At 42.6% G+C, this 19,318-nt stretch overlaps 1 protein-coding gene across 1 annotated transcript in view; it reads left to right on the forward strand.

Annotated features, from left to right (window-relative positions):
- Window positions 1–14,480: 14,480 nt before the first annotated feature.
- MUC2 (mucin 2, oligomeric mucus/gel-forming) overlaps window positions 14,481–19,318 on the forward strand; it is a 62,866-nt gene continuing 58,028 nt past the window's right edge. Inside the window, 2 exon segments of the mRNA XM_073350318.1 lie at window positions 14,481–14,550; window positions 17,406–17,670. Coding sequence (XP_073206419.1) covers window positions 14,481–14,550; window positions 17,406–17,670 — 335 coding nt within the window.

Here is a 19,318-nt window from a genome sequence, read left to right on the forward strand (position 1 = left end):
GATGGGTCATTACAAAAACTAATTTCCCCAAACTAATTTCCCCCTATTGATACTCACACCTTCTTGTCAACTGTTTGAAGTGGGCCACCCTCATTACCACTACAAAAGTGATTTTTCTTCCCTTGGTGTTCTTCTGTTGAGAATAGCCCACTTCCACTTTAATTGAATTGTCTTGTTAGCACTGATGACCCCCCACTTGGAAAGGCAACTCCCATCTTTTCATGTACTGTGTATATATATCTGCCTACTGTATTTTCTATTCCATGCATCTGATGAAGTGGGGTTTAGCCCGCAAAAGCTTATGCCTAAATAAATTTGTTAGGGTATGTCTACACTATGAAATTAGGTCGAATTTATAGAAGTCGGTTTTTTAGAAATCGTTTTTATATATTCGAGTGTGTGTGTCCCCACAGAAAATGCTCTAAGTGCATTAACTCGGCGGAGTGCTTCCACAGTACCGAGGCAAGCGTCAACTTCCAGAGAGTTGCACTGTGGGTAGCTATCCCACAGTTCCCGCAGTCTCCGCTGCCCATTGGAATTCTGGGTTGAGATCCCAATGCCTGATGGGGCTAAAACATTGTCGCGGGTGGTTCTGGGTACATATTGTCAGGCTCCCGTTCCCTCCCTCCCTCCGTGAAAGCAGCAGCAGATAATCGTTTCGCACTTTTTTTCTTGAGTTACCTGTGCAGACGCCATACCACGGCAAGCATGGAGCCCGCTCAGGTAACCGTCACCGTATGTTTCCTGGGTGCTGGCAGACGTGGTACTGCATTGCTACACAGCAGCAGCAATCCATTGCCTTGTGGCAGCAGACGGTACAGTAGGACTGGTAGCCATCATCGTCATGTCCAAGGTGCTCCTGGTCACGTCGGACGTTCCGCGTCTTTTTTCTGTGCGGACGCCATACCAAGGCAAGCATGGAGGCCGCTCAGCTCACTTTGGCAATTAGGAGCACATTAAACACCACACGCATTATCCAGCAGTATATGCAGCACCAGAACCTGGCAGAGCGATACCGGGTGAGGAGGCGACATCAGTGCGGTCACGTGAGTGATCAGGACATGGACACAGATTCCTCTGAAAGCATGGGCCCTGCCAATGTATGCATCATGGTGCTAATGGGGCAGGTTCTTGCGGTGGAATGCCAATTCTGGGCTCGGGAAACAAGCACAGACTGGTGGGACCGCATAGTGTTACAGGTCTGGGACGATTCCCAGTGGCTGCGAAACTTTCGCATACGTAAGGGCACTTTCATGGAACTTTGTGACTTGCTTTCCCCTGCCCTGAGGCGCATGAATACCAAGATGAGAGCAGCCCTCACAGTTGAGAAGCGAGTGGCGATAGCCCTGTGGAAGCTTGCAACGCCAGACAGCTACCGGTCAGTTGGGAATCAATTTGGAGTGGGCAAATCTACTGTGGGGGCTGCTGTGATGCAAGTAGCCCTAGCAATCAAAGATCTGCTGATATCAAGGGTAGTGACCCTGGGAAATGCGCAGGTCATAGTGGATGGCTTTGCTGCAATGGGATTCCCTAGCTGTGGTGGGGCCATAGACGGAGCCCATATCCCTATCTTGGCACAAGAGCACCAAGCCGGCGAGTACATAAACTGCAAGGGGTACTTTTCAATAGTGCTGCAAGCTCTGGTGGATCACAAGGGACGTTTCACCAACATCAACATGGGATGGCCGGGAAAGGTACATGACACTCGCATCTTCAGGAACTTTGGTCTGTTTCAAAAGCTGCAGGAAGGGACTTTATTCCCAGACCAGAAAATAACTGTTGGAGATGTTGAAATGCCTATAGTTATCCTTGGGGACCCAGCCTACCCCTTAATGCCATGGCTCATGAAGCCATACACAGGCAGCCTGGACAGTAGTCAGGAGCTGTTCAACTACAGGCTGAGCAAGTGCAGAATGGTGGTAGAATGTGCATTTGGACGTTTAAAGGTGCGCTGGCGCAGTTTACTGACTCGCTTAGACCTCAGCGAAACCAATATTCCCACTGTTATTACTGTTTGCTGTGTGCTCCACAATATCTGTGAGAGCAAGGGGGAGACGTTTCTGGCGGGGTGGGAGGTTGAGGCAAATCGCCTGGCTGCTGGTTACGCGCAGCCAGACACCAGGGCGGTTAGAAGAGCACAGGAGGGCGTGGTACGCATCATAGAAACTTTGAAAACTAGTTTCATGACTGGCCAGGCTACGGTGTGAAAGTTCTGTTTGTTTCTCCTTGATGAAACCCCCCGTCCCTTGGTTCACTCTACTTCCCTATAAGCTAACCACCCTCCCCTCCTCCCTTTGATCACCACTTGCAGAGGCAATAAAGTCATTGTTGCTTCACATTCATGCATTCTTTATTCAATCATCACACAAATAGGGGGATGACTACCAAGGTAGCCCAGGAGGGGTGGTGGAGGAGGGAAGGAAAATGCCACACAGCACTTTAAAAGTTTACAACTTTAAAATTTATTGAATGACAGCCTTCTGTTTTTTGGGCAATCCTCTGTGCTGGAGTGGCTGGTTGGCCGGAGGCCCCCGCACCGCGTTCTTGGGCATCTGGGTGAGGAGGCTATGGAACTTGGGGAGGAGGGTGGTTGGTTACACAGGGGCTGTAGCGGCAGTCTGTACTCCAGCTGCCTTTGTTGCAGCTCAACCATACACTGAAGCATATTGGTTTGATCCTCCAGCAGTCTCAGCATTGAATCCTGCCTCCTCTCATCATGCTGCCACCACATTTGAGCTTCAGCCCTGTCTTCAGCCCACCACTTACTCTCTTCAGCCTGCCACCTCTCCTCCCGGTCATTTTGTGCTTTCCTGCGCTCTGACATTATTTGCCTCCACGCATTCGTCTGTGCTCTGTCAGTGTGAGAGGACAGCATGAGCTCAGAGAACATTTCATCACGAGTATGTTTTTTTTTTCTTTCTAATCTTCACTAGCCTCTGGGAAGGAGAAGATCCTGCGATCATTGAAACACATGCAGCTGGTGGAGAAAAAAAAAGGGACAGCGGTATTTAAAAAGACACATTTTGTAAAACAATGGCTACACTCTTTCAGGGTAAACCTTGCTGTTAACATTACATACATAGCACATGTGCTTTCGTTACAAGGTCGCATTTTGCCTCCCCCCACCGCGTGGCTACCCCCTCAACCCTCCCCCCTCCCCGTGGCTAACAGCGGGGAACATTTCTGTTCAGCCACAGGCAAACAGCCCAGCAGAAATGGGCACCTCTGAGTGTCCCCTGAAGAAAAGCACCCTATTTCAACCAGGTGACCATGAATGATATCTCACTCTCCTGAGGATAACACAGGGAGATAAAGAAGGATGTTGTTTGAACGCCAGCAAACATACACTGCAATGCTTTGTTGTACAACGATTCCCAAGTACGTCCTACTGGCCTGGAGTGGTAAAGTGTCCTACCATGGAGGACGCAATAAGGCTGCCCTCCCCAGAAACCTTTTGCAAAGGCTTTGGGAGTACATCCAGGAGAGCTGCGAATGCCAGGGCAAATTAATCCTTTCACATGCTTGCTTTTAAACCATGTATAGTATTTTAAAAGGTACACTCACCGGAGGTCCCTTCTTCGCCTGCCAGGTCCAGGAGGCAGCCTTGGGTAGGTTCGGGGGGTACTGGCTCCAGGTCCAGGGTGAGAAACGGTTCCTGGCTGTTGGGAAAACCGGTTTCTCCGCTTGCTTGCTGTGAGCTATGTACAACCTCATCATCATCATCATCTTCATCCCCAAAACCTGCTTCCAGGTTGCCTCCATCTCCATTGAAGGAGTCAAACAACACGGCTGGGGTAGTGGTGGATGAACCCCCTAAAATGGCATGCAGCTCATTATAGAAGCGGCATGTTTGGGTCTCTGACCCGGAGCGGCCGTTCACCTCTCTGGTTTTCTGGTAGGCTTGCCTCAGCTCCTTAAGTTTCACGCGGCACTGCTTCTGGTCCCTGTTATGGCCTCTGTCCTTCATGCCCTGGGAGATTTTGACAAAGGTTTTGGCATTTCGAAAACTGGAACGGAGTTCTGATAGCACGGATTCCTCTCCCCATACAGCGATCAGATCCCGTACCTCCCATTCAGTCCATGCTGGAGCTCTTTTGCGATTCTGGGACTCCATCATGGTCACCTGTGCTGATGAGCTCTGCATGGTCACTTGCAGCTTGTCACGCTGGCCAAACAGGAAATGAGATTCAAAGGTTCGCGGTTCTTTTCCTGTCTACCTGGCCAGTGCGTCTGAGTTGAGAGTGCTGTCCAGAGCAGTCACAATGGAGCACTCTGGGATAGCTCCCAGAGGCCAATACTGTCGAATTGTGTCCACAGTACCCCAAATTCGACCCGGCAAGGCTGATTTAAGCGCTAATCTGCTTGTCAGGGGTGGAGTAAGGAAATCGATTTTAAGAGCCCTTTAAGCCGAAAAAAAGGGCTTCATCGTGTGGACGGGTGCAGGTTTACATCGATTTAATGCTACTAAATTCGACCTAAAGTCCTAGTGTAGACCAGGGCTTAGTCTCTAAGGTGCCACAAGTACTCCTCATTGTTTCTCTAATTGTAAGGTAACTTTTGATAGCATAAAGATAAAAATAATAAAATGGCAAATTAAAACATAACTTTCTAGCCTTCCCTAATTTTTCTTTTTTCTTCTTCTTCTTAAATGTGTTTTGCACATTAATTTATTTACATTATAGTAGGTCCGTAATGATATAGAGAACCCGTTGCTTTCAGTGCTGTGAAGACACATACCAAAAACATTGTTACCTCTTTAGGAAAAGGAATATCTAAATTCACAATGTAAAGAAGGGAGGAAAAGAATTTTTATAACCCTAAATTACAGGTTGGAATCTGAGGCACGGAGAGACAAAGTGATTTGTCCCCGATCACACAGGAAGTCTGTTCAGTGCCAGATTCTACCTAATAGATATGTTTAGATTTATATGAGAGGAAAAAGAAAAACATTTAAAATAATAAAACTAGATTCAAATCCATCATGATACCATTGTAGCTATCCTCAGTGCTTCAGCTGGACAGGTAGAGATAAGAAAATGGTAAATTTGAAAGCAAATAGGCAGTTGCATATACTAAATTTTCTCTGCCTGACTCAAGCACTAGTTACCCTTTTTTGGAAATGTACTGATAATCAATTTCCTAGAAAAATTGCAGTGGAATGGTAATGTTCAGGTACTCTGTAAGGGATGTTTCTATAACTGAGACCTCATTCAGAATAGCTGAGTACTGACACATACAGTGTAAAAGTGCAGGTGAAATCAGATTATATTATCTTGGCAGTAAATTGATTGTCTTTGACTCCAGGACTACACTTGAGGCTCCAATTCAGGAAAGCATCCCTATTCAGGACTTTTTAAATACATGATCCTTATGCAGGTGAACTCTTTGTCCTGCTCAGATCTCAATGGCTTCAGTGGGAGTACATCTGCATGAAATCCCTTCCAGGATCAAGGCTTAGGCTTGGAAATAATTTCCTACAAACCACCTGCATGAAGTTTCTTCCATCATCAGGGCTTTAGATAATTTTCTACAAGACAGACTTCTCGCTTAGCCATTCAGACCCCACATATCGAAGCCACATATTCATTAATCCCATAACTTTCTGTTCAGATGGCAACAAGAGGGGCTTCTCTACACTGTATCTATCGTCTTCATTAAAAATTATTGAGTTAACAACACAAAATGAGGCTAAATGGCCAGATTCGGATACAGGATTATCAGGGGGAACTAAAGACTCCTTGGCTGGACAACAATGGAATGGGAGAGATTGAATGAGAAAAACAGAAATGTCTTGAAGATGCTATAACAAATTTATTTGTAATCTGAAAATTTTCCATGAGCCAACTAATGTTACTATCTTCTAATTTTATAATACTTTATGGGGGAAGTGGTCTTCTTTTCCATGCAGGATATTGTGGAAATTCAGATGTGTGAATCAAAGAATGCATGTGTCTTTTCAGCCAATCTCCCTCTTAAACACAAGTAGTAAAAAGGATACTAACTTGAACAGATTTTTAATTTAATTTTTAATTCAACAAATTCCAAAATCTGATACAGCATATTTTCAGTACTAGATACTGATATATTTATTTTTATATTTTTAATTTTTTACAAGCAAGAAACAAACTCTCAGGACACCTTATCCAAAGCATGTTGAAATCTGTGTAGAAGACTCCCATTCATTTAAATGGGTTTTGGATCTGGCCCTAATTCACAGACAACTGTAAAGGGGAACAATGAAACTGAGAACTCACAAAATTTTGTCAAATACACAAAAGGAACAGACTAACTATATACAGGGCTTGTTTTGTTTTTTGCTAATTTATTTCAGTTTTAGTCATTTTAGGAGTTACCTGTAAATATTTTAGACAGAAATGTGTCAGACAAATGTCATTTTCAAGTTGACAATGAACCTTTAATTTCTAGCTTCCTTATATGAAAGCCACTTGCAATCATCAACCATGTGTAATATAATAAACACGAGGAAGAGATAAATAAACTGGTTTTTAAACATACAAGAGGTAAGTGAAGGGGTTTTATACAACAACTGTGTGCACCCTCACTTATTACAGATGTACTGAAGTTATTTTTAAAAGGCCAAGGTCTGTTTGTGCAATACTATATACTTAGGTGTCACACACGGTATATGTGCATTTGTGGAACACTGTTTACCTATGATACAAGCAATGCACCAAGTAAATTATAAGAAACTATTAACCAGAATATCCTGGAATTAAATTAATATTGACAAAAGATTAATCTAGACGATGTATTGTGTATGGTTCCTGGGAAATGGGTGTTATATCTTCAGAGTGACTGGAAGAGAAGGGGCAAAAATGGAGAAGAGTAAAATACAAACCACCCAAAATATAAACAAGTCTAAGCAAAGAACAGCAGTGAAAAGTGGCAAGTAGTTAGCAGGAAAAGCAGCAGTTGTAAAAGTGTACATGCAGGCTTGGTAAATGCAATCAAGTACACAAGACCTTATTTAAAGCTCATCGAGTCTTTCCATTGACTTCAATGGGCTTTGCAGAATGCCCATTCAAAGCATGCACAGTTCATCAGTCATGTGGCGCAGCACTGCCCAGTAAAATGCAGCCTGTCTGTATATCCCTGGAGTAACACGTTCATGGTGAAAGTCAATTTCAGAATGCCTGTTAATTAGGGGCCCTTCCTCCACCGCTTTCTTTTGCTTGGTCTCTTAATGGCTCCTTTTCTTCTCTAGCGAGTGCCTGCTTTTGCCTTGTGGAACTGCACACCTGCAAACGGGCGATAATAATACTTCCCTACGTCACAGAGATGTTGTAGAGATACCTACATTAAAGGTTTTGCGGTGCTCAGATCTTACAATAATGGGGTCACATAAGTACCTTACATAGGCACTTATTTTCTCTCTGCCTGCATTCCCTCTCTGTAATTTGGGTTCATAATAATTCTGTTTCCCACCCTTTTATATTGTGAGTGTAGATAGTCCTTTCTCTGAAGAGCTTACAATGTTTTTACTATGTGCCTGTACAGCACTGAATGCTACTGGGCACTGATGCTATTTTGGGCCTCTAATAAGGTAAATAAATTAATCTGCAAAACTGACATTTAATACAAAATAGGAAAAAAGAAAAATTAGGGAAGAGTGTTGGTTTTATTTTATTTTGTGTTATGAAAAATGTACATTAAAAATAATGGTTATGCATTTAACTAGCCTGTTCCTGGATATTAAATGTTAGCAATGCTATCTCTAATCCTTTAGGGCCAGATTCTCAGCTGGTGTCAATCAATGTCACGTCTGATCTTTTCTGTCCTTTTTCCTATCCATTTCCACATTGCCTATGTCTTGCACCTGATAAGGTTTGTAATATTACCCCAAAGTCTGGAGAATTGTGTGATTCCAGGAAACTGAGGGTAGGCACTCCAGCGGGATATAATACATCTTGAATATACACACTTTTATACATTTGGGCCCAGGTCCTCAAAGATATTTAGGCACCAACTCCTATTGAAATCAGTGGGGATTAGGCACCTAAATATCTTTGAGGATCTGGTCCTTAGGCATTAAAACCACAGAATCAGAGAAATAAGGGGTAGAAAATATTTATTAGGTTAACTAATATTTTCCTCCTTTCCTTTGCCATGTCAGGACTCTTCTCGATGGTATGTTTTCTAGTGCTTGTTCTCCAATGCTTTGTCCAACTACTACTTTTATAGAATGCTTATAAAAACAAGAAAAAACTAAAGTTCTGTTTTGGTTCAGTGTTTATCTGTGATGTATTTTCTGATGATTGAAAGTTTAATGATAAGCTATTGTCCTGGAAAATGTGTGTAACAGCTGGAAGACTCAGATACAAGCTAGGCATATTTTCATATTTGATGTTGTCTGTCCCTTCACTCTGTATGGTGAGCACCGTAAATTATTGATTTAGTTATGTACACAATGGCTGACTAGATGAAAGGCGTACTGTAAGCCCTGTAAATCCAGTACAGGTTTAGGACTAGGAAGTGAAAAATGGAATGCTCATCTCCAGAATGTCAATATATATCCCATCCAAGGTTTCTGTGGTCTCTTGCAAGGACTTTGAATAATTATGTAAATTGCTCAGATGAGCATGATTTGATTACCTAAATATTGACCTTTGATCCTAAGCCTGTGAAATTGTCAGCTAAACAGAAATGCTATCCATAGTCAACAAGTTAGGCTGTAAAATAAACCTCCCCAGAAAAATATGAAATAATCTTAATCTTTCAATAGAAGAATGGCTATAGTGAGAATATCCTGAAGTAGGAGTGTGGACCAAAGTGCACTCTAATGACCAGGGAGTACATATGATTGCTGGAGTGTTATCCAAAAGTCATCTGCATATGACTGCAAAACTGAGGGATGTGCATAGAGAGTAACACTGTGATCTGAGCTGGAGCACTACAGTCCAGTTTTTTTGTGACAAGGTATCAATGGGGTTAGAAGTAGAAAGATGAAAGAAAACATTAATATCTCAGAACTTAGAATTACAGACAAGCAGAACACCTTCCGGTTCTGCTGGATACTTCCTCGCTTCCCCACCTCAAACATCTTTGATACTGAAAATAATATCAAAGCAAATTTGCGGATGATACTAAACTGGGAGGAGTGGTAGATACGCTGGAGGGCAGGGATAGGATACAGAGGGACCTAGACAAATTGGAGGATTGGGCCAAAAGAAATCTGATGAGGTTCAATAAGGATAAGTGCAGGGTCCTGCACTTAGGATGGAAGAACCCAATGCGCAGCTACAGACTAGGGACCGAATGGCTTGGCAGCAGTTCTGCGGAAAAGGACCTAGGGGTGATAGTGGACGAGAAGCTGGATATGAGTCAGCAGTGTGCCCTTGTTGCCAAGAAGGCCAATGGCATTTTGGGATGTATAAGTAGGGGCATAGCGAGCAGATCGAGGGACGTGATCGTCCCCCTCTATTCGACATTGGTGAGGCCTCATCTGGAGTACTGTGTCCAGTTTTGGGCCCCACATTACAAGAAGGATGTGGATAAATTGGAGAGAGTCCAGCGAAGGGCAACAAAAATGATTAGTTTCAGAGTAACAGCCGTGTTAGTCTGGGTCTGGAACACATGACTTATGAGGAGAGGCTGAGGGAACTGGGATTGTTTAGTCTGCAGAAGAGAAGAATGAGGGGGGATTTGATAGCTGTTTTCAACTACCTGAGAGGTGGTTCCAGAGAGGATGGTTCTAGACTATTCTCAGTGGTGGAAGAGGACAGAACAAGGAGTAATGGTCTCAAGTTGCAGTGGGGGAGGTTTAGGTTGGATATTAGGAAAAACTTTTTCACTAGGAGGGTGGTGAAACACTGGAATGCGTTGCCTAGGGAGGTGGTGGAATCTCCTTCCTTAGAAGTTTTTAAGGTCAGGCTTGACAAAGCCCTGGCTGGGATGATTTAATTGGGGATGGGTCCTGCTTTTGAGCAGGGGGTTGGACTAGATGACCTCCTGAGGTCCCTTCCAACCCTAATATTCTATGATTCTATGAAAGGTAAAACCCAACCTGAAAATAAGTGCTTATTTATGCAAACTCTGTTTTGCACTTTCCCCAACTCCATACTGAACCGTATCACCAAAATAACTTCTTCAAAGAAGTACGAACTCCTTCTCACCTCCCAACTCCCAAAGATACACAATCATATCCTTCTTTCCAATATTTCCCAAACTGAGGATAGATCTGGAAAACCAGATCTACTGGGTCAAAATATGAGGGGTGGGAAGAGTATCTTCAGGCAATGTAGTGACCCATCCTGAAGGATTCACTCTATGTGATCTCTGTATGCTCAGGCTTCTATGTGATTTAGGTATGGGAATGGCTGGTTGGTGAATGGGCAGAGGCAAAGGAGAACTGATTTTCACAGCGTCATTCTCTTGGAAACCTACAGGTATTGTCCCAAGTACATTGATGTTGATGCTGTCATTGGAGCTTTTCACAAGTACAACACTGAATTCACTTTTTAAAAATAGTCGTAAGATCCCTGAGGGGGGGGGGAGGTTTGGATTGGGCCTGAGAGTTGGTGTATTTACACAACAGATTTCTGATTGAACTCATTATTTGCCAAGCCCATGATCCATCCACCCATCGTCATCATCATCATCATCATGGCAAATCCCAAAGGGTGCGGATTGAGCACCACCTGGATCAAACTCTGGCAAGGAGCTTAAGATGGTCTGGGAGTATATTCAATTTATGTCTGTCACTGGGAATCTTATCACTCCCATTGACAGTAATTAAAATAATTTAAAATTTGAAACCTGAACAATGTAATTTCATTACTATGGTATAGTGACAAGCCAAACTGAAGTTTCTCAAAGTATTTAAGCTCTATTATGGAACATGTAATGGTTTATTTAAAAAACCACCCAAAACACCCCTCTGCCACCACCTCATGGTACTTTCAGTATCAATAATCTATTGTGAGTTGAGTTGTGGAGGTGAAAGAGAAGGTGCAGAGAGACTGGATATGATTTTTCTTTTCAGTGTGATCCTTCTCTTTGACATCAGGGGACAGATCCCTGATCACTCTTGGTTTCCTTCTATTAAGGTGTGACAACACTGCACGCTTTTTTTGGTGGTGAGTCATGTACATACCGGTAATGCCCTAGCACAGGTATAAAGTATGTTATGCGCAGGTTTCTGTGGAGCCAAACAACATGTCTCTGTTAAGGCTGTTAAAGTCCTCCAAGAGCCCCAAGTTTTCCGTTTCTTAGAGAGTTCATATTTAATTTTGTCTCTGCTGTGCACTTGAGTGAAAGTTTCTTGAACACAGGCAAAGGACTGGACACAGATGCTATTTTTGGAGATTTATTATATCTGATGCCAGTCAGGGGAAAGACTAGAAATGGAACACTTAGTCCAAGGATCTATATCCTCTTTACTTGAATATTCTATTCCAAAACTCAGTCTTGACTTTTTTTTTGTATTTATTCCTTCCCTTTTGAGACACTTTTTTAAAGACAGTCTGGTTTCCACGGTGGTTTTGAAAGGTTTAAAAGTTCTATTAGAGCAACTAGAAGGAGACAAAGAATGAGCTGCTGAAAGGATTAGAGGTTTATGTAGAGAAACTGCAAGGAGAAACTCTTGCTGGGGATTATAAAGGGAATGGACTAGGAGGAGCCTGTGAGTGTTGAGAAGCAGTAGTGTTAAAGACAAACTGAAATGAGAGGGTGTCTTTTCCCTGCTAAGGAAGGTTACAGAGAAACTTTTTGTGATGAGGAACTGTCAAGGTTCTTTCCCCACTCTGAACTCTAGGGTACAGATGTGGGGACCTGCATGAAAACCTCCTAAGCTTACTTTTACCAGCTTAGGTTAAAACTTCCCCAAGGTACAAATTAATTTTACCCTTTGCCCTTGGATTTCCACTGCCACCACCAAACTTTATCTGGGTTCACTGGGAAACATAGTTTGGACACGTCTTTCCCCCCAAAATCCTCCCAATCCTTGCACCCCACTTCCTGGGGAAGGTTTGGTAAAAATTCTCACCAATTTGCATAGGTGACCACAGACCCAAATCCTTGGATTTTAGAACAATGAAAAAGCATTCAGTTTTCTTACAAGAAGACTTTTAATAGAAGTAAAGGAATCACCCCTGTAAAATCAGGATGGTAGATATCTTACAGGGTAATTAGATTCAAAACATAGAGAATCCCTCTAGGCAAAACCTTAAGTTACAAAAAAGACACACAGACAGGACTAGTCATTCTATTCAGCACAATTCTTTTCTCAGCCATTTAAAGAAATCATAATCTAACACATACCTAGCTAGATTACTTACTAAAAGTTCTAAGACTCCATTCCTGTTCTGTCCCTGGCAAAAGCAGCATACAGACAGACACAGACCCTTTGTTTTTCTCCCTCCTCCCAGCTTTTAAAAGTATCTTGTCTCCTCATTGGTCATTTTGGTCAGGTGCCAGCGAGGTTACCTTTAGCTTCTTAACTCTTTACAGGTGAGAGGATTTTTCCTCTGGCCAGGAGGGATTTTAAAGGGGTTTACCCTTCCCTTTATATTTATGACAGGAACAGTTGAGAGAGAGAGAGAGAGAGAGAGAGAGAGAAGAAAGTTCATGTAGAAGGCAGTTATTTCCGTAGCAATGCTATGAACTAATTTTAGTTTTTGTAACTCTCACAAGAATCCCCCTTTTTTTTCTCTCCTGTGTCTGTACTGAGCAGAGCCCGCAGGATAGCCTTTTTCATGCTGCAGTCTTTTGAAACAGCTGGCCTGCGGGCTAGGGGAATAAGAGGGAGTGACAGATTATCAGTAAAGCAGTACGTAAGCAATTTATTTATGACAAAAATAAATGATGCAGGGGGCATTCTATGTGAAAACCTGCATTGCCTAGGTTTAATGCTGATGGGTGTGGACTACAACTTCTTCCTTCTTTACTTAAAGCCTGAAATAGTGGTGTTTGCTTTGTGAGACCTTCCATAAACTTTTGGTGGACTTTGTAGCACTGCAGAGCTGTTTTGTGGACCTTGCCTTTGGTATGGAGTACCTGAAGTTGCGTGAGATCACCCCCACAGATTTTCAATACTTTTCAATACAATATACTTTATGGGCTAGATCTTCAGTAGGTGTATTTCAGTAATTTATACCATCTGAGGATCTAGCGCTGTATGAATCCCAGAACTGAAATCCCAACAGTTATTTGCACTGTAATTTTGCAACAGATAACATATAATAATAACACTTAGCCCATACGTAGGGCCCTACCAAATTCAATGTTATGAAAAACACATCATGAACCATGAAATCTGTTCTCCCCCCTGTGAAATCTGGTGTTTTGTGTGCTTTTACCATATATTATACAGATTTCATGGGGGAAACCAACAAATCTCAAATTGGGGGCCTGACCAAAAAGGGAGCTGCAGGGGACTTGGTATTGCCACCCTTACTTCTGCGCTGCCTTTTGAGCTGGGTGGCTGGAGAGCGGCAGATGTTGGTTGGGCACCCAGCTCTGAAGGCAGAGCCCTGCCAGTAGCAGTGCAGAGGTAAGGGTGGCAATACTGTTCCACGCCACCGTTGCTTCTGTGCTGCTGCCTTCAGAGCTGGGCGGCTGGAGAGCGGCGGTTGCTGACTGAGGGCTCAGCTCTGCAGGCAGTAGCCCAGAAGTAAGGGTGACAATACCGTACCATACCAGGCCATCCTTACTTCTGTGCTGCTGCTGGCGGTGGCGCTGCCTTCAGAGCTGGGCTCCCGGCCAGCAGCGGCTGCTCTCCAGCTGCCCAGCTCTGAAGGCAGCAGAGCCATCGCCAGCAGCAGCGCAGAAGAAAAGGTAACAGTACTGCGACTCCCTGTATAATAACCTTGCAACTCCCCCCACAACTCCTTTTTGGGTCAGGACCCCTACAATTACAACACCATACATTTCAGATTTAAATAGCTGGAATCGTGAAATGTGTGATTTTTAAAATCCCATGAATGTAAAATTGACCAAAATGGACTGTGAATTTGGTCGGGCCCTACCCATAAGTGCCTATTTTATCTTCAAGGTTCTTTACAAACATTATTTAATCTGTACATAAATACCTCTGAGCAATAATGCAAAATTAAAAACTCTTGGTTTCAAAGCAGACACTTGAGGATATCCCAGGTTAAGTTTCATTTCAGGGATTCCCTTGTTGTTCAACTGCCCCCAAAATGTTCGCTCTCTGTTGCCAAGAGTTACTGTGGGTTAAGCTTATATGAGCTAGAAATATAAAAAGACAATAAAATTCCAGTTGCATGATAACTGAATCAATATTGTCCTGTATCCTGTATGCCGGATTCCCAATTTTACTATGACAAACAACTATGTCTGTTTACTTTCTTATCTCAGTAAACGTTACACCCATTTTGTTTCCTCCTGCTCCTCCTTCTCACTTTACATGTCCTCCACTGTGATGGCATTAATTGTACCAAAGGGCCTTATATAAAGAGAGGTTTTCTGAAGACGTTTTCAGTGCAAGCAGCTTAGCCACCATGGGGCTAAGACTTGCCAGCCTTTTTGCACTGTGGCTGGCTCTTTCCTGTGCGAACGAAATTAAAAAAGGTAAGAGCTAGAAATGGGATGGTGAGGAATTTCCCACTAGAAAAGGGTGGAAAGGTTTAACTAGTGTAGTTAAGAAAAAGCTAATCACGCGATGAAATAATTAAGGGGAATATTATGGTATCAAATATCCTCCCTTCATTTTTAACATTCAAATGCTGAGACCAAATGTATGAGCTGAAATAGATGCGACTTCTTTTGGTGGAAGATTCTATAGTTTTCTTTCTGAGCTCTGTGGCTGGCTGAATCCATTATGTTGATCTCCAGCTTGATGTATGTGATGAAGTAACAATTGCCTAGCATGAAGGTTTGCAGGAGTTAGGCAGGTACCGAGCAATAGCAACCGAGAAAGGGGATGAGTGTCATAAGGAAAACTCTGCATTTGGGCTATTCAGAAATAGCAGTATATGCTTTCTTGTCCAAAAGATGTATATAGTGTTAACACTTGGACTAGCTCATTTTTAACCCATTACTTCAGCAATCCTAGTCCATGATCTCTTAATCTACCTTTCTAAAAGAATGAGTCTCCGACTTAATTTGCTTGAGGTGTTAGGATGAATATGTATTATTGAAAAATAGCAAATATTTTGGTACAGCTGGGTGATGCTTTCCTGTGCAGGTGATCAGGGGGTTGGATCCTGGGAATGGTCCCTTCTTGAATATGCTATGGCTAGGAGAGCACCTGATGTTAGTAATTGGAAAGAAGGGAACACATTGCATTGCTTTCCAATCCCACTCTTTAGTGGATGCAAGAATCAGCGTTGATGGGCTTTGGAAGGATGGATGTGAACCTGTCCTTAAATGAAGAGGGGGATGCTGCAACACAAGGATTTGTTTGGATGGAGTAGAAAGTAGAGAAATTAGGAGATCTAAAGGATCCCTGCACTTCTCCCAAAGCAAACAATATCTATATGTAACCCACACACCTCTTGGGTGTAGTGTTCTGTCCCATCTAGTGGCACCGAGACCACTTAAAGAGAGAGAGATTGAGTCTGCTCTACAGTCTTAGCTAATGCCCAGTTGGCTTTTAGCTCATGTGGTAGAGGCTCATGCACTATGCTCCAGACACCCCAGGTTTGATCCCGCCCACCGACAACCAGGGTCTGTCGGTGTTACATATAGATCTCTGGAGAAAGTGAGCCTCAAAGTAGACCCATGAACTGAAAATGTGATGCTCTGCTGTGTGTATTACATACAGCATATCTTGATGCCTTTAAATATGAATTGTTCAAGGGGACCTATGGTTTTGTTCACTCAATTTAAAAAAAAGTTAACCTAGTTTTTATGAATGTGAGGTGTGCTGATGCTTGCTTGGCTGCTTCCCTTACCACACATAGCTCTGACAATGAACCTCAAACCTAATCTACAACAATCCCTGCAATTCCAGTTTTGAGAATGGTTTGTAGGTTGTGGTAAATTTGTGTCAGTTACTGTTGTGGACAAATGGTGGTGGAATGAGTTTGAGACTTCCAAACATTTGGTTGCTATTGCTTTCTTCTTACCGTCCTGACATAATTTAGTTGTTGTCTTATCTTGAGTTCTTGTGAATATCGATGGTACTCCAAGTAATTATTTTTAATGGAAATAATGAATTCACACTTGGAATTTGGATTACATAAGGGATTAATTCCTATAAAGAAAGTATCTTGCAAAAAAATTGGAAAAGTGACAAAAATATTTAGAATAAATTAATAGACTTGGCCTGAGCCTACATTAATGGTATGGGAGTGTCATATGACAGGAGTGTTAAAGCTTCTCAGTAGAGCTGGGAAAATAACTGATTTATTTTGTTTACTCGCAGTTCTGAAAAATAAATAAATAACACAATTGCTTTGGGTCAAACCAAATGTCAAATTCTGAAAAAAATCAGTGAATCAAAAAAGTCAACAGAAATTATTTTAAGTTGAATAGAGCATTAGGTTTCATTTTTGGACATTTTAACAATAACAAGCAAGGGAAATTAAGAGGTTAGATTCATAAAAAGGCCAAAGAGGATCGTCCTTTAGCCCAGTGGTTAGGGCACTCACCTGGCCTGTTCCCTAACTGCTGGGCTATCAGCTATTCCGGGGGGAGGGGTGTCCCTCAGTTTCTCCTGTTAAAGCTATTCCATTTTGTATAAAATACTTGACTAGTCATTGGGCCAGAGAGAGAGGGTATGAGAACGACTCTTTATCCCGGTTATGGCAGACTCTGGCAATGTGGGATACCCAAGTTCAAGTCCCTGCACTACATTAGGCAGAGGGGGGGAGATGGAGCCCAGGTTTCCTACATCGCAGGGGAGTGCCCTAACCACTAAGGGTTCTAAGGTATAAAGGAGTTGCCACCATTTCTTCTTCTGTGAATGGAGCCTGAGTCCCTTTGTGAATAGAACCTCCCTACATTATTTGAGACAAACCTATTTGGCAACTTTGTTCAAATTCAGAAATAGTTTTGGGCTTACTGAAACTGCTTTTTTCAGTGAATAAACTATTTGTGCAACCAATTGTGCCCATTTCTGCTTCTCAGTTTCGACAGGCAAGTGCTCTCATCCCTCACACATGCAGTCAGAACTCCAAGAGGTATCCAGGCCCCAGCTGCATGTAAAAATGCACGACTCTCAGCCAGAGAGATGCACATATCATTTGTTTATTATGCTAACACTGAGGATTTGGTGTTTTGGCAAATTGTTGAGTATATATTTATAAATGGCTTGTTCTGTATATATAGCAGATTATCTTCTTGTGTAAACCTAGTAGCATGCCATAGCTGAATCGTTTAAGTATCATTCCTTAGCTGTCTTGTTGTGTAATGTTGATTATTATCAATGGGTGCTAGCTACTTTATTTCACTTTCTTCATCCCTTCTCCATCACTTAACAGGCAGAACCCAAAACCATGGCCACTATGTCTGCAGTACCTGGGGGAACAATCATTTCAAAACTTTTGATGGAGACTTCTACCAGTTCCCTGGCCTCTGTGATTACAACTTTGCTTCTGACTGCCGAGGGTCTTACCAGGAATTCTCAGTCCATGTCCAGCGTGCTGTGAATGAAAATGGACACCCTGAAATGCAATATGTCCTGATCACCATAAAGGATGTTGTAATGTACCTCACCCGAAATACGGTTGTGGTGGATCAGGAAATGTGAGTTCTAGTATTATAATTCTTGAAAGAATGTCCAGTAAGATGCATCCATAGACAAACAGAACTGTACAATATGTAGCATTAAGATATCTATTGTGAGCCTTTCACCAGGCAAAAGAAATTCTGGGGAAGGAACACAATATTGCTTATAGACCCACTAAAGCGAATGAGACACTTACTAGGTAAGGTAGTGGCACTGGATTAAGGGTGCCAGAACCTGGATCAGGTTTAACAGATTTTAACATGATCAAATAAATATGTACCCCTCTGTTGTCATTGCTGCCTCTAACTAGAGCCCAGGTTTTATTAAAAACGGTCAAACCCACTCCAGTGAATGCCTACTAAGGAATAGAAAATAGCGTTCTATTTTCCAGGCACCAAGCCAGAATATATTCAGAAATATCATGAAGTTTTTTGACATATATTACTGCCAAAAATGAGAGATTGCTTAGTTGTGCACAAAAGTGTTAAAAAGAAATTCACAAGCAGCTTTTTAGGGGTCTTTTAAAGATTGCTTTCCTATGCACTGAACCTATTCTTCTCCTATGTATTGTTCTTAAAACAATAAAACCCTAATAAAAGAAGACTTGTGGAACAGGTTTTCACTGTATATAGGATCCAGTGTTCTATAGACTTTCATACTCTTTAAACCATACCTGTGGCACATGTCTCACTACATGCCAGTGCAATGAAAGCTATAGAATTTTTAAAGTGCCTGGGGAGGACCCAATCCATTGACTACCAACACAAAATTAATAACAGGTTTCAGAGGAGCAGCCGTGTTAGTCGGTATTCGCAAAAAGAAAAGGAGGACTTGTGGCACCTTAGAGACTAACCAATTTATTAGAGCATACGCTTTCGTGAGCTACAGCTCACTTCCTCAGATGCATATCGTGGAAACTGCAGCAGGCTTTATATATACACAGAGAATATGAACCAATACCTCCTCCCACCCCACTGTCCTGCTGGTAATAGCTTATCTAAAGTGATCATCAGGTGGGCCATTTCCAGCACAAATCCAGGTTTTCTCACCCTCCTCCTCCTGATCACCAGCAGGAGAGTGAATTTGTGTGTGGGGGGGGTGGAGGGTGAGAAAACCTGGATTTGTGCTGGAAATGGCCCAACTTGATGATCACTGTAGATAAGCTATTACCAGCAGGACAGTGGGGTGGGAGGAGGTATTGGTTCATATTCTCTGTGTATATATAAAGTCTGCTGCAGTTTCCACGATATGCATCTGATGAAGTGAGCTGTAGCTCACGAAAGCTTATGCTCTAATAAATTGGTTAGTCTCTAAGGTGCCACAAGTACTCCTTTTCTTTTTACAAAATTAATACTGGATATTGTGGTAATCAAATAGCTCTTCACATGCTGATTTGGTGACATCTGGTTTCCAAGTTATATCTTAATATTGAATAATTTGGGGATCATGCTCTGCCTAGGGGAGATGGGCTGGGTCTGAGTTCAGCACTCAGACTTAGTCCTGCACCACTGGTGGTACTTCTGCAGCTTCGAAGGGGTCCTGAGATATCAATCAGCAGAGGGCAGGAAAGAGTGAGTCTCTCAGGGCTGGTCTACACCGCACAGTTAGGTCGACATAAGGCAGCTTCTGTCAACCTAATTATGTCAGGGTCTGCACTACAGTGAG

Source organism: Lepidochelys kempii, chromosome 6, assembly GCF_965140265.1.
Source record: "Lepidochelys kempii isolate rLepKem1 chromosome 6, rLepKem1.hap2, whole genome shotgun sequence".
In the NCBI taxonomy this organism is placed as follows: Eukaryota; Metazoa; Chordata; order Testudines; family Cheloniidae; genus Lepidochelys; species Lepidochelys kempii.